The sequence below is a fragment of the Chelon labrosus genome (assembly GCF_963514085.1).
Source record: "Chelon labrosus genome assembly, chromosome: 21".
Lineage (NCBI taxonomy): Eukaryota > Metazoa > Chordata > Actinopteri > Mugiliformes > Mugilidae > Chelon > Chelon labrosus.
In genome coordinates this window covers 8,916,706-8,927,049 of record NC_140354.1, presented here as the reverse complement: position 1 = coordinate 8,927,049, position 10,344 = coordinate 8,916,706, and the positions used below count along the sequence as shown (strand labels likewise).

At 41.4% G+C, this 10,344-nt stretch overlaps 1 protein-coding gene across 1 annotated transcript; it reads right to left on the bottom strand.

Moving 5' to 3' along the window:
• Positions 1-1,216: 1,216 nt before the first annotated feature.
• Positions 1,217-9,990, bottom strand: LOC311507078 (splicing factor U2AF 65 kDa subunit-like; the record flags this gene model as incomplete). The annotated part of the gene is given in 14 exon segments (XM_084571282.1): positions 1,217-1,648; positions 1,731-1,973; positions 3,459-3,545; positions 3,631-3,753; positions 4,394-4,416; positions 4,419-4,460; positions 4,463-4,484; positions 5,904-5,983; positions 6,073-6,211; positions 7,186-7,302; positions 7,386-7,537; positions 7,923-8,026; positions 8,219-8,393; positions 9,942-9,990. Coding segments are annotated over 14 exon segments (1,488 nt in total). The 3' UTR covers positions 1,217-1,516.
• Between the last annotated feature and the right edge of the window lie 354 nt (positions 9,991-10,344).

The following is a 10,344-nucleotide window of genomic DNA, read 5'->3' as shown; positions in this document are numbered from 1 at the left end:
ATATATACCTTAATTAAAGACAGAGACAGACAAAGGCATCTTCATATTCCCGGTAAGTTACTTGTCAGCTAATGTGTCCAGTGGGGAAGTGCTGACAAGATTAAAAAAAATATCAATAAAATTGCAGGGTAAACATCCCCATATCCAATAAAGAGCCAGACAGAGCAGCTAACATTAGCTTGAAAGACCAATGAAAAAGACCAGTGTAAAATATTTAAAGGGATCTATTAGCAGTATTTATTAGCATAAAATCACTTGTAACTATGATTTTGTGTGTTTCTGTTAGCCTGAGCCCTTTATATTCACTTTGGGAACAAGATCTAGCCACTATTGTTTCTCCTGGACACTTGGAAAGCAAAGAGGTGAGAGAGGAGTGTTTAGTGCAATCCTTAAACTCACCCCTAGGTGGCACTTAGTTGTAACCACTGGTCCTTTAAATAGCACACAGCTTGATGGGAATGAGCCAATCTCCATAGCTGTAACCCCTTAAAATGAATGCAGTCGGTTAGTATTAATAATGCATTTATTACCCATGTAACTAAAACCTGTTTACTACTAGACGTGTCACGCCCTTCATACAGTTGCTAAGTGCCTTGTTGTGGTTGATAAACTATGACTGGTCAGTCACGCTGTGTAATGAGTATTGCTTTTTCTCCAGCCCTAGTTACGGTTGCTATGACCGGCCAGTCATGGGGTAAAGACGAAGTGTTGAATATGAGCCTTGTCACAGTTGGTCAATAGCTGCTCAGGGGGAGGAGTTTAGGAAATGGTCAACTGTCCCGTTGTTTGATCAAAATTTGCCAACCGAGAAATTTCAATCACTTAATTCAAACAGCTTCTATCGAGCCCTGCTCATTTTCATATTTACAAAACCGCATTTGAGGCTATAACGCAGTCTGTATAAAGAATATACAGTCTATATACAGTCTATAATGACAAAATGTTTCATCTCACTTTAAACAGAACAAGTCGAACAAGTCATTTGGTGTAAGCAGCACAGGTAATAGCATTGTATATGTTTAAGGAACATTAATATGTGAAGCATATAGCAGGAAATTTTACTCTGGAAAAATAAATAAATAAATAAATTACACTTTTCCCCTTCATAGCCACACAAGCAAAGGCTCCGATGGCTTTTTAAATCTGAAAGAGAAATAAATCTTTGTGCTCAAGGAGGAAATCTAAATATTTTTTTTTTCTCATATAGTGCATACTTCATAGACAGTTACTCTGGTATTGTCAGGCAGTATTAGTTTAGGTAAGATACACGTCACATTCATTCTACTGGAAGTGTAATGTATACTACAGTATTTTATTTCTTTAATTCAGAATGAGTTCAGTTCACTGTTTGTGGGTATTAGGCTAAAGCTGGGAGTTATTCAGTGCTGAAGAGACACTTCAGTCCATTTTGTTAAGATAATAAAAGTTTTCCAGGTCTAGTCTCTACAGGACACACTCACAACATTCAGTGTAGGAAAGAAGCCCAACAGAGAGGATGAGGGACTCGTCTGTGCTTTCAAAACTCGTGTCTGTGATACATGTCTGGATCATAGTATTTGGTGACTACCACTCTGTTGGCAAACTTGCGTCCGGTGAGAGCTTGCATGGCTTTCTGACAGTCCGCAGCAGACACATACTCCACAAAGATCTGAGAAGAAGACAAATGAATACGCATGATGTACATATCCTAACACTGCATGGATCAAAAATCAAAACCTGTACAGACGCACCTTTCCACAGCCGGGCACTTCCACACCGTCGACAGGCCGGGGGATCTCGATGGAGCGGACGCTACCGTACTTGCAGCACTCCTCGCGGATGTCTTCCAGGATCTCCTCGTAGTCCTCGTCATCCACCAGCTCCTCCGGCATCACCATGTTGAGAAGGCACAGCACCTCTGTGGGCATGCCAGAGTTCTGCAGCCTCTGTAGCCCAGGCACCTGTAGCGTCACTGGGGTCTCTATGATGGAGGTCTGCAGGTGGGGGAAGGATCGCAACAACATGTCAAAGCAAAAGTAGATCAGATTAATATTCTCAAAATTACCCTCCAAATCCAAACTGAACCTCTGATTTATAAGGTCATGTCATTATCTTTTAGGTAGCGTTAATCCAGGTTGATTGGACACATAAATTGAGATATCTAAAGTATTTTAAAGCTATGTATATACACTGCCTGTCCAAAAAAAAAAAAGTCACCACCTGGATTTAACTAAGCAAATAGGTACGAGCCTCCTATTGGATAATTACTGCATGGGTGATTATCTTTCAGCTGGCAACAAGTTATTTAGCCCCAACTGATGCAATGAATAGCTTCTCATTTCTTAAACAACCATGTAGAAAGACTCATCCCGCGGTCGTGGAAAAGATGTTAGTCTGTTTGAGAAGAGTCAAATCATTGGCATGCATCAAGCAGAGAAAACATCTAAGGAGATTGTAGAAACTACTAAAATTGGGTTAAGAACTGTCCAATGCATTATTAAAGGAAGGATAGTAGGGAACCATCGTCTTCGAGGTAGATATGTGGTCGGAAAAAAATCCTGATTGATCAAATCAAAGAAAAACAACAGCAGAACTCTGGGCTATGTTTAATAGTGAAAGTAAGAGCATTTCAACACGTACAATGTGAAGGGAACTCGAGGGATTGGGACTGAACAGCTGTGTAGCCTTAAGAAAACCATTAATCAGTGAGGTTAACTGGAAAAAAGGCTTCAGTTTGCTAGAAAGTATAAAGATTGGACTCTGGAGCAATGGAAGAAGGTCATGTGGTCTGATGAGTCCAGATTTACCCTGTTCCAGAATGATGGGGGCATCAGGGTAAGAAGAGAGGCAGATGAAGTGATGCACCCATCATGCCTAGTGCCTACTGTACAAGCCTGTGGGGGCAGTGCTATGATCTGGGGTTGCTGCAGTTGGTCAGGTCTGGGTTCAGCAACATTATGTGCCCAAAGAATGAGGTCGGCTGACTACCTGAATATACTGAATGACCAGGTTATTCTATCAATGGATGATTTTTTTCTTCCCTGATGGCACGGGCATATTCCAAGATGACAATGCCAGGATTCATGGGGCTCAAATTGTGAAAGAGTGGTTCAGGGAGCATGAGACATCATTTTCACACATGGATTGGCCACCACAGAGTCCAGACCTTAACCCCATTGAGAATCTTTGGGATGTGCTAGAGAAGGCTTTGTGCAGTGGTCAGACTCTCCCATCATCAATACAAGATCTTGGTGAAAAATGAATGCAACACTGGATGGAAATAAGTCTTGTGACATTGCAGAAGCTTATCAAAACAATGACACATCGAATGTGTGCTGTAAGCAAATCTAAAGGCGGTCCAACAAAATCTTAGAGTGTGTGACCTTTTTTTTTTGGTGGTGACTTTTTGTTTGGCCAGGCAGTGTAAATATGTTAGTATTTTATGCATCTTTAAAGAAGCTAGAAGAACTTGTACTCACAGGATTAGCGTTTTTAGCTCCCACGCTCGCCCTCTGGACGATCAGCTTTTTGTCGCCCAGTTGCATCCCATTGAGCCCAGCAACTGCCTGATGAAGAACAAAGAGGCTCTAAACGACAGGCCTAACAACTAACCGGCTGACTAGCGATCTCAACAAAGTGTATTAATGTTACCTGATCAGTGGCACTGACGTCTACGTATTCACAAAAGGCGTAACCTTTCGACAGTGACGTCGCACTGTCCTTCACGAGATTGAACGCTTTGAGCGGCCCGAAGGACGTCAGGAGCTCCTTCACCTGCAAACAGGAGTCCAACGGCGAGACGTGAGGCCGGGAATTCACCGCGGACGCTCATGTGTTCTTCTACTGAGTAAATTCTAAGTGTCCATTTGATACTCAAAAATGAATGAAAGGACAGAAAATGTATGCAATTAAAAACAATGTGCTAAGTATGCACTGTGTGCTTATTTGTATTGTGTAGATTTAGTATCGATACGCTTGTTTGTAAGGAGAAGAAAAGGAGATAGGAGTGTGGAAAATTATATATTGAGATGCTAAAATATGAGGATTATTCTGCAGGCTATTTGATTATTACCAGAGATTAATTGTGGAGGTCATAAAACATAAAACAGTAACACATATTAAAATATATGAATAATAATATTCATTTCAAAAGACGAGCTGAGCAGTAAATTAAAAAAAAACAACTGGTCGTATTTAAACTGACCACAACAGTCACACATTCTGCTCTTACCGCTAAATACACCCCCCCAAAAACAACACCACCTACACTAACAGCTTCCCCCAACCGTAACTATCAGCCCTTCAAATCCCCGAGTCCTAGCCGCGCTCCAAAAGCATGATGGGAGAAAGAAAGTAGCCAGTAATGGAGCCTGCCGGCTCGCAGTGTATCCGTGTGAGGACCAGAATGTCTTACTTGCCTTGTGTTACATGTTGGCATGGCAGCAGTGGATGAGTACTACTGAACAAATTATGAGCGCAGACTTAACGATCTTACAGGCCCCTAGCTGGGGACAAAGTGGGGGAACAAAAATGAAAGAGCTGTGAGTATCAACGACTGCAAGTGCTGAAGAAAATAAGTCAGTGAATAATAGACATCAGGCTGCATGTGCTCTGCAAACTAGTTAAGAGTTAATGAGACAGAATGGACAGTTAGAATTAAATTCTCTGCGTAAAAAAAATGTACACCATCTGCCCACCTGAGAGCGACAGCAAATATTAAGCAAATATGTACTCTTTGTCAAAGTAAAAGTCCACCCTTCATCTCTGACTATAAAAGCATTTCTGGAGTTGTTTAGTGACTTTTTGTTGCTCTTAAAGCTGCAAACAATGCGACAACAACTGAGAGACGGCATGACGGCATGGTGGATCGAGTCTTCCCTCTTTTTGCGTCAGATATAAACATACAGATTCCTCGCGGACTGCTGGCGCTCATTCCACATGCTCAGGTTTTTAACCATCTGTCCTGTTTGGTTTGTTACAAAAGCCAGATGCAGTTAAGGGCCTGTCCAGACCTTGCATTAAGATCCGACCTGGGCAAGCGGCCAGATTTAGATACGTGTGTTCAGGCCTGGCACGCTTCTCCAGATGTGTCTCCAGATCCAATTTCAGTTTTGCAGTCTGTATGCAAATAAAGCCCAACATCATCTGGGGTGCAGTAGAATATTCTAAAAGTCTCGAATGGATCTCAGGAACGGGAACAGCTCTATTTTATGTGTTTGCATCACGACTTTGGCACACACGTTGAGTTATTATTAACTGATCTCCATCCTGACTTAAGTTAGACCTGCACAAAACTAAGATTCTTTGTTTTGTCAAAGATAAAGCTCAAACAAAGGCTGACGAACTTGTCTGAACAGATGCTCACGGACTGCCCTACACCCAAAACCACCAAACAACAGAACAATCCAGAAAGGCAGATTATTGTTCCTCACAAGCGTTTCTTAAGGTGGACTTTTCCTTTGACTCAAATGAAAAACACCCCACAGAAATAACTGCACGTCACTTCATCTTTAGCCTTTTATGTGAACATACTGAACTTTGCTTACCTCTCTTAAAGCAGTACGCTTAGCATGAGAAAGGTATGGGCTTATAATTTTCATATATGATTAATGACACACTGCTTGTTTAGTATCACAGATTTAACAAAAAAGTAAAAAAAATAAAATAGGTGCAATTATTTTGAAATATTTAAAAATGTCAAATACATATCCACAATAGTAGTTTTTTGTCTTTGTGCACCATGGAGTCAGGGGCCCAGAGCAAGCTATTTTGACTTCTACAGGAAGCCTTCGTACGCATTCTGGTATCCATAAAGGAAATTCAAACCTATTCTGAGGACGTTTCAGTGCGACTAAAACCTCAGCATGTGAGAGAAACGTGAGGAGACATGACTGCGCCTGTGCGGCCGGTTTTCAGTCAATTACCTGGTCGTCGTTAAGGTAGTTAGGCAGGCCTCCTATGAACAGTTTATGCGGAGAATCGGGGACAACGGTGGAGACGACGCCTACAGAAAAGAACGGTCAGGTCACGCGGCAGATCGGGTCTTTTTTTTTTTTTTTTTTTAGAGCTGAAAAGGTGGCGCTGGAAACAAACCTGGGACGTGGAAAGCGGGCTGCTCTGAGATGCCGGGTAAAGGCCGATAGTCGTGGGGTCTTCTGATCTTCAGCGACTGTCCCTGGAAAATGATTCCGTCGAAGGCCATGGCCTGCGTCGTCTCATCCACGGATCGAAACTAGAAGAGGAAGAAGTCGGGAACAAGAGATAAATCTTGATGATTACACTGATGGAAATAAACCATCATAGAGATGCTGACAGACACTTACAGCCTGTGTGAATGAGAGGATATATACTGTAGTACTGTTTGCCTTTAGCTGCTTTCTGTTTTCATTAAGGTTAAAGCTCATCTGAGCTCAAAGCGCTGGCTCATCTGTCACGTTTGCTTTTTAGAAGAATCGCCGCAGAAGCCAGAACTCGATGTGAGCAGTGGAGTGATATGGACTCTGACAACGTCCTGCTCTCAGCTGATAGATATATATATATGCAGCAAGACTCAGAGCCTGCAGCCATGCTAGCAGCTCTGTGATGCTCTGCTGATGTTTAGCAGATCTAATGCTAACACTGGATGATCAGTACTAAACACCAGCTTACAGTTTTGCAGGTAAATAATTATAAATTAAATTCAACCTAGTGAGTTCATCCTGACTGGACATGAATGTCTGCAACAACTGGAGGCACAAGGGAGATCTACACAATATTAGGCGGTCATAATGTTATGCCTGATTATGCCCAAATGGTGTAATATGTTGAGGTATAGAAACCCCAGAGCTCATTTTTACATGCAACATTTTTATAAACCCACTGTTGTCTAGCAGCTACAGCATGCTGGCAGTGTTAGCCTTCAAAGCTGCAGATATTGTGTGTTTTTCTTTTTAGGAATCTTGTGTGTGATTCACACTACATGGTTTAATTCTGCAGCAAGAAGCAACAACTTCTCTGCTCACGCTCAACAGACCACAATGCGGAAAATCAAGCTTCACTGCTCACTTTGTCCACAAGCAATTCAATAAAGGCTAATCAAATTTAAAGTGCATGGCTCAGCAGTGAGTAAGAATCTGATTTATGCCCCGCTTAATTTGAAATATTCAGAATGGCTGAATTGGGATCTTTCAGTGGACTCTTTTGGAGAGAAATAAAAAAAACACTCACCTCTAAGAAAGCAAAGTTCTTGTCCTGATTAATCTGCACAGCGAGAACGGGATTGCTCGGGGCTTGTGAGAGGCCGGCAAGACGCATCTGAGCGTTGAAGAACTCTGCCATGGACTCCTGAGGAAAAAAGAAAACCAAACAGATTGACTGCAGACACTGCAACACAAAGACATCAGTGTTTGGTGCAGATATGAAGCTACCTCGGTTACGCCAAAAGGGATATTTCCAACATAGAGGCGCCTGGCTTGTCTTGTCATCTGACTGCCAACTATGGGCACTTGCGTCGGCGCCGCAGCCACTCCAGTGGTGGTGGACGTTGCCAGCAGAGCTATTGTTGGTATCTGGCCGGCCGCTGAGGGGACATGGACAGACAAACTTCTACTTGACGGGGAAACAGTCGGGACAGTTAGAATGCAGCATAAAGAATTTAGTTTTTATGAACGATGTGACGGCTTTTTGCAACGTCTGCTGTCATTTTTATTAGTTGTGCATGATTCAGTTTTCTACGTTCCTGGAAGTGTCCATGGTTGGTTTATTTCCTCCCCTAGACAAGAAACTATTTTTCTATCTATGAAAATTGACAAAAAAAACTTTAAACGAACTGGATGCGTCATTTAACACAAAACAGTCCACAACCAGGAAATGTCTCATGGCCAGATATAAACGCAGAAGAAGAAGAACAGGCCAGTATGGTTCTGACTCAGCGGCTAAACAGGCAACAAGAACATGACGGGTACCTTGCATAGCTTTATACTGCATTGGTGTGATGTGTTCAAAGCCAGGAGGAGGAACATCCCAGTATTTGCAGGTCCTTTTCTTCCTGGTTCGCCTTGGAGAGTGGCTAGATGCCAAAATAATAGACAAAATAAGAGCTCAGTGAAATCATGCTACATGTGCAGGATTTTAAAAAATAAATGGATAGTTTTCCTTTGAATTGTTTATAAAAATGTAAACAATGTGAAGACACTTTCTGACCATCAAGCAACACTCAGTAACCCCAAATCCTTCGTGGTTCATGTCCACCAGCTGTCACCTGTGCTTCTTGTGGTCCCGGGAGGAGCTCCGTCGGTCCCGGCTCTTCCGGTCTCGGCTCCGGCTCCGCTTCTCTCGGCTGCGGCTCCCTCGGTCTTTGCTCCAGCTACGGTGCTTGTCTGCGCGGGCGGGAGATCCACTGCGACTCCTCTTTTTGTGCCTCTCTCTTTCTCGCTCTGTGCCGTCAGAAAGAAGCAATACATTTGAATATGGCTTAAGTTAACTGTTGCATTTGAGTCTATTTAATGTGAGAAAGCGTTTCCACCAGGATTTATTATTTTATTCTAATCTGATTAGTAAAAATGTCGGTACTGGTCTTTATTTTAAAAAGGCACATATTTTCTTTTTTTATTATTATTATTATTTTTTTCTTTTTATCCTTCTTCCATTCTTATTTCCAGTAATATTTGTACTTTTACGTTTGTGTGTTTTGTTGGGTTATCCCTCTAAGGGTGGGGGGTGGGAATAATGCTCAAAGGAAAACTGTAAACTGTATGACCGAGGAGCAGTATTTCTGTATGTTATTTGAATGACTTTCTTTTGAGAAATAAAAAGATATTACAAAAAAGGCACATTGTTTGATAATTTATCTACCTGTTTCATCCTTTGTTGTTCTTAAAAATCACCTCTGCTACTTACATTGATGTATTTTCTTAATATCACACAAACTGAAATAGCTCAGGATAATTTCCAAGCTCTGATAAGCTCCAGTTTCCTCAGTGTTGGGGATATCTTTGTGAGAAATCCAACAGCTGAGTGTGGCCTTTCTTCTTGTCATGACTCAAGACCTTTTACCTGATCGATAACAGGTACTCCACGTTTCTGAATAGATCTGACACACCTGGAGCTGGAGCTGGAGCTCTGCTTTGATTAAATGTCAACTTTAAGACGTGGTATGTTTGGGTTGTACTTCAGAATTCACTGCTTTATCTCAATGTACTACGGTTTACTATTTATTTCCATTGTAACAAGTGTTATATACAGTTATTAGTAATAATTTGTCCTTTAAAATGTCAAACTAAAAAGCAAAGGACTGCAGTGAACACAGCAACTGAATGAAACTGCAAATCTCCACTGGAAAAGCTGAAAATGTGTTTTATATTTTTGATGTAAAAAAATAGTACAATTACTCTAAAAATGACTGATTAATAAAAACTTACCATTATACCTGCTGAACATAAATGGCAGTTTCTTTGTTTGTCATGTTACATCGATCCAAGTTTTATGGATTTGATCATTGATTTTTTTTTATTTTATGAATTTTGTTAATGACTTGAAATACTTAATAAAAGATGCCGAATTGAGTAGTTGATCATTTTTATTCAGATATATGTCATGTAATTAATTTCCACCCATATGAACCATGGCAGAGGAGGCGGTATCATAAAAAGGTGGAAAAAGTTAACGGAGTTTCGGACAGTGCTGCCGAGCCGCAGGTGAATCCTCTGCGAACTCGCGCCGGTGTCCGGACAGCGTTCAGTGCTGTGTGTAAGGTTTAGCTACAGCTGTGTATTGGCTGTGTGGAGAGGACGGAGCTGATGTTAATTAAGCTGCCACAAACATCGTAAAGAAGCTGAGTCACAGCGAGGACAACTGCACGCTAAAGTTGCGCTCAGGTCGCAGTATTCATTCATAAATTCATCTGGGGAGCTAACGGTGCGCACCAGCCAGCGCGGCGCTGCTAGCTTGCAAACCAAACTGGGACACAGACAGCTAACACTCACCTTGTCGATTCTCGCTCAGCTGCTTCTCAAACTCCTCGAAATCAGACATTATATCTGTTACGCGTGTGAAAATACGGCAGCTCTGATGTCTCTCAGGAGAAAAGATAAACCTGTCAGCTGTCTCAGTGCCTCAGTGCCGCAAAACCCTCTGAATCCTGCGCGGAGTCAACCTGAACACACAACATCCGCTTAACCTTTCAAAATAATACCAACCGGAAGTACCAAACGATGTTTTTATTTATTCATTTATTTATTTATTTAATTATTATATTTTTAAAGGAAACGATTTTTACCATAGACTGTACTGTTTTTCTACAGCTTGTGATTTTTACATGTAAAATTAAATCATATTACATTCAGCTGAATAAAAAAAAAGCAAAGTGAAGGTAAACTAGATAAAATA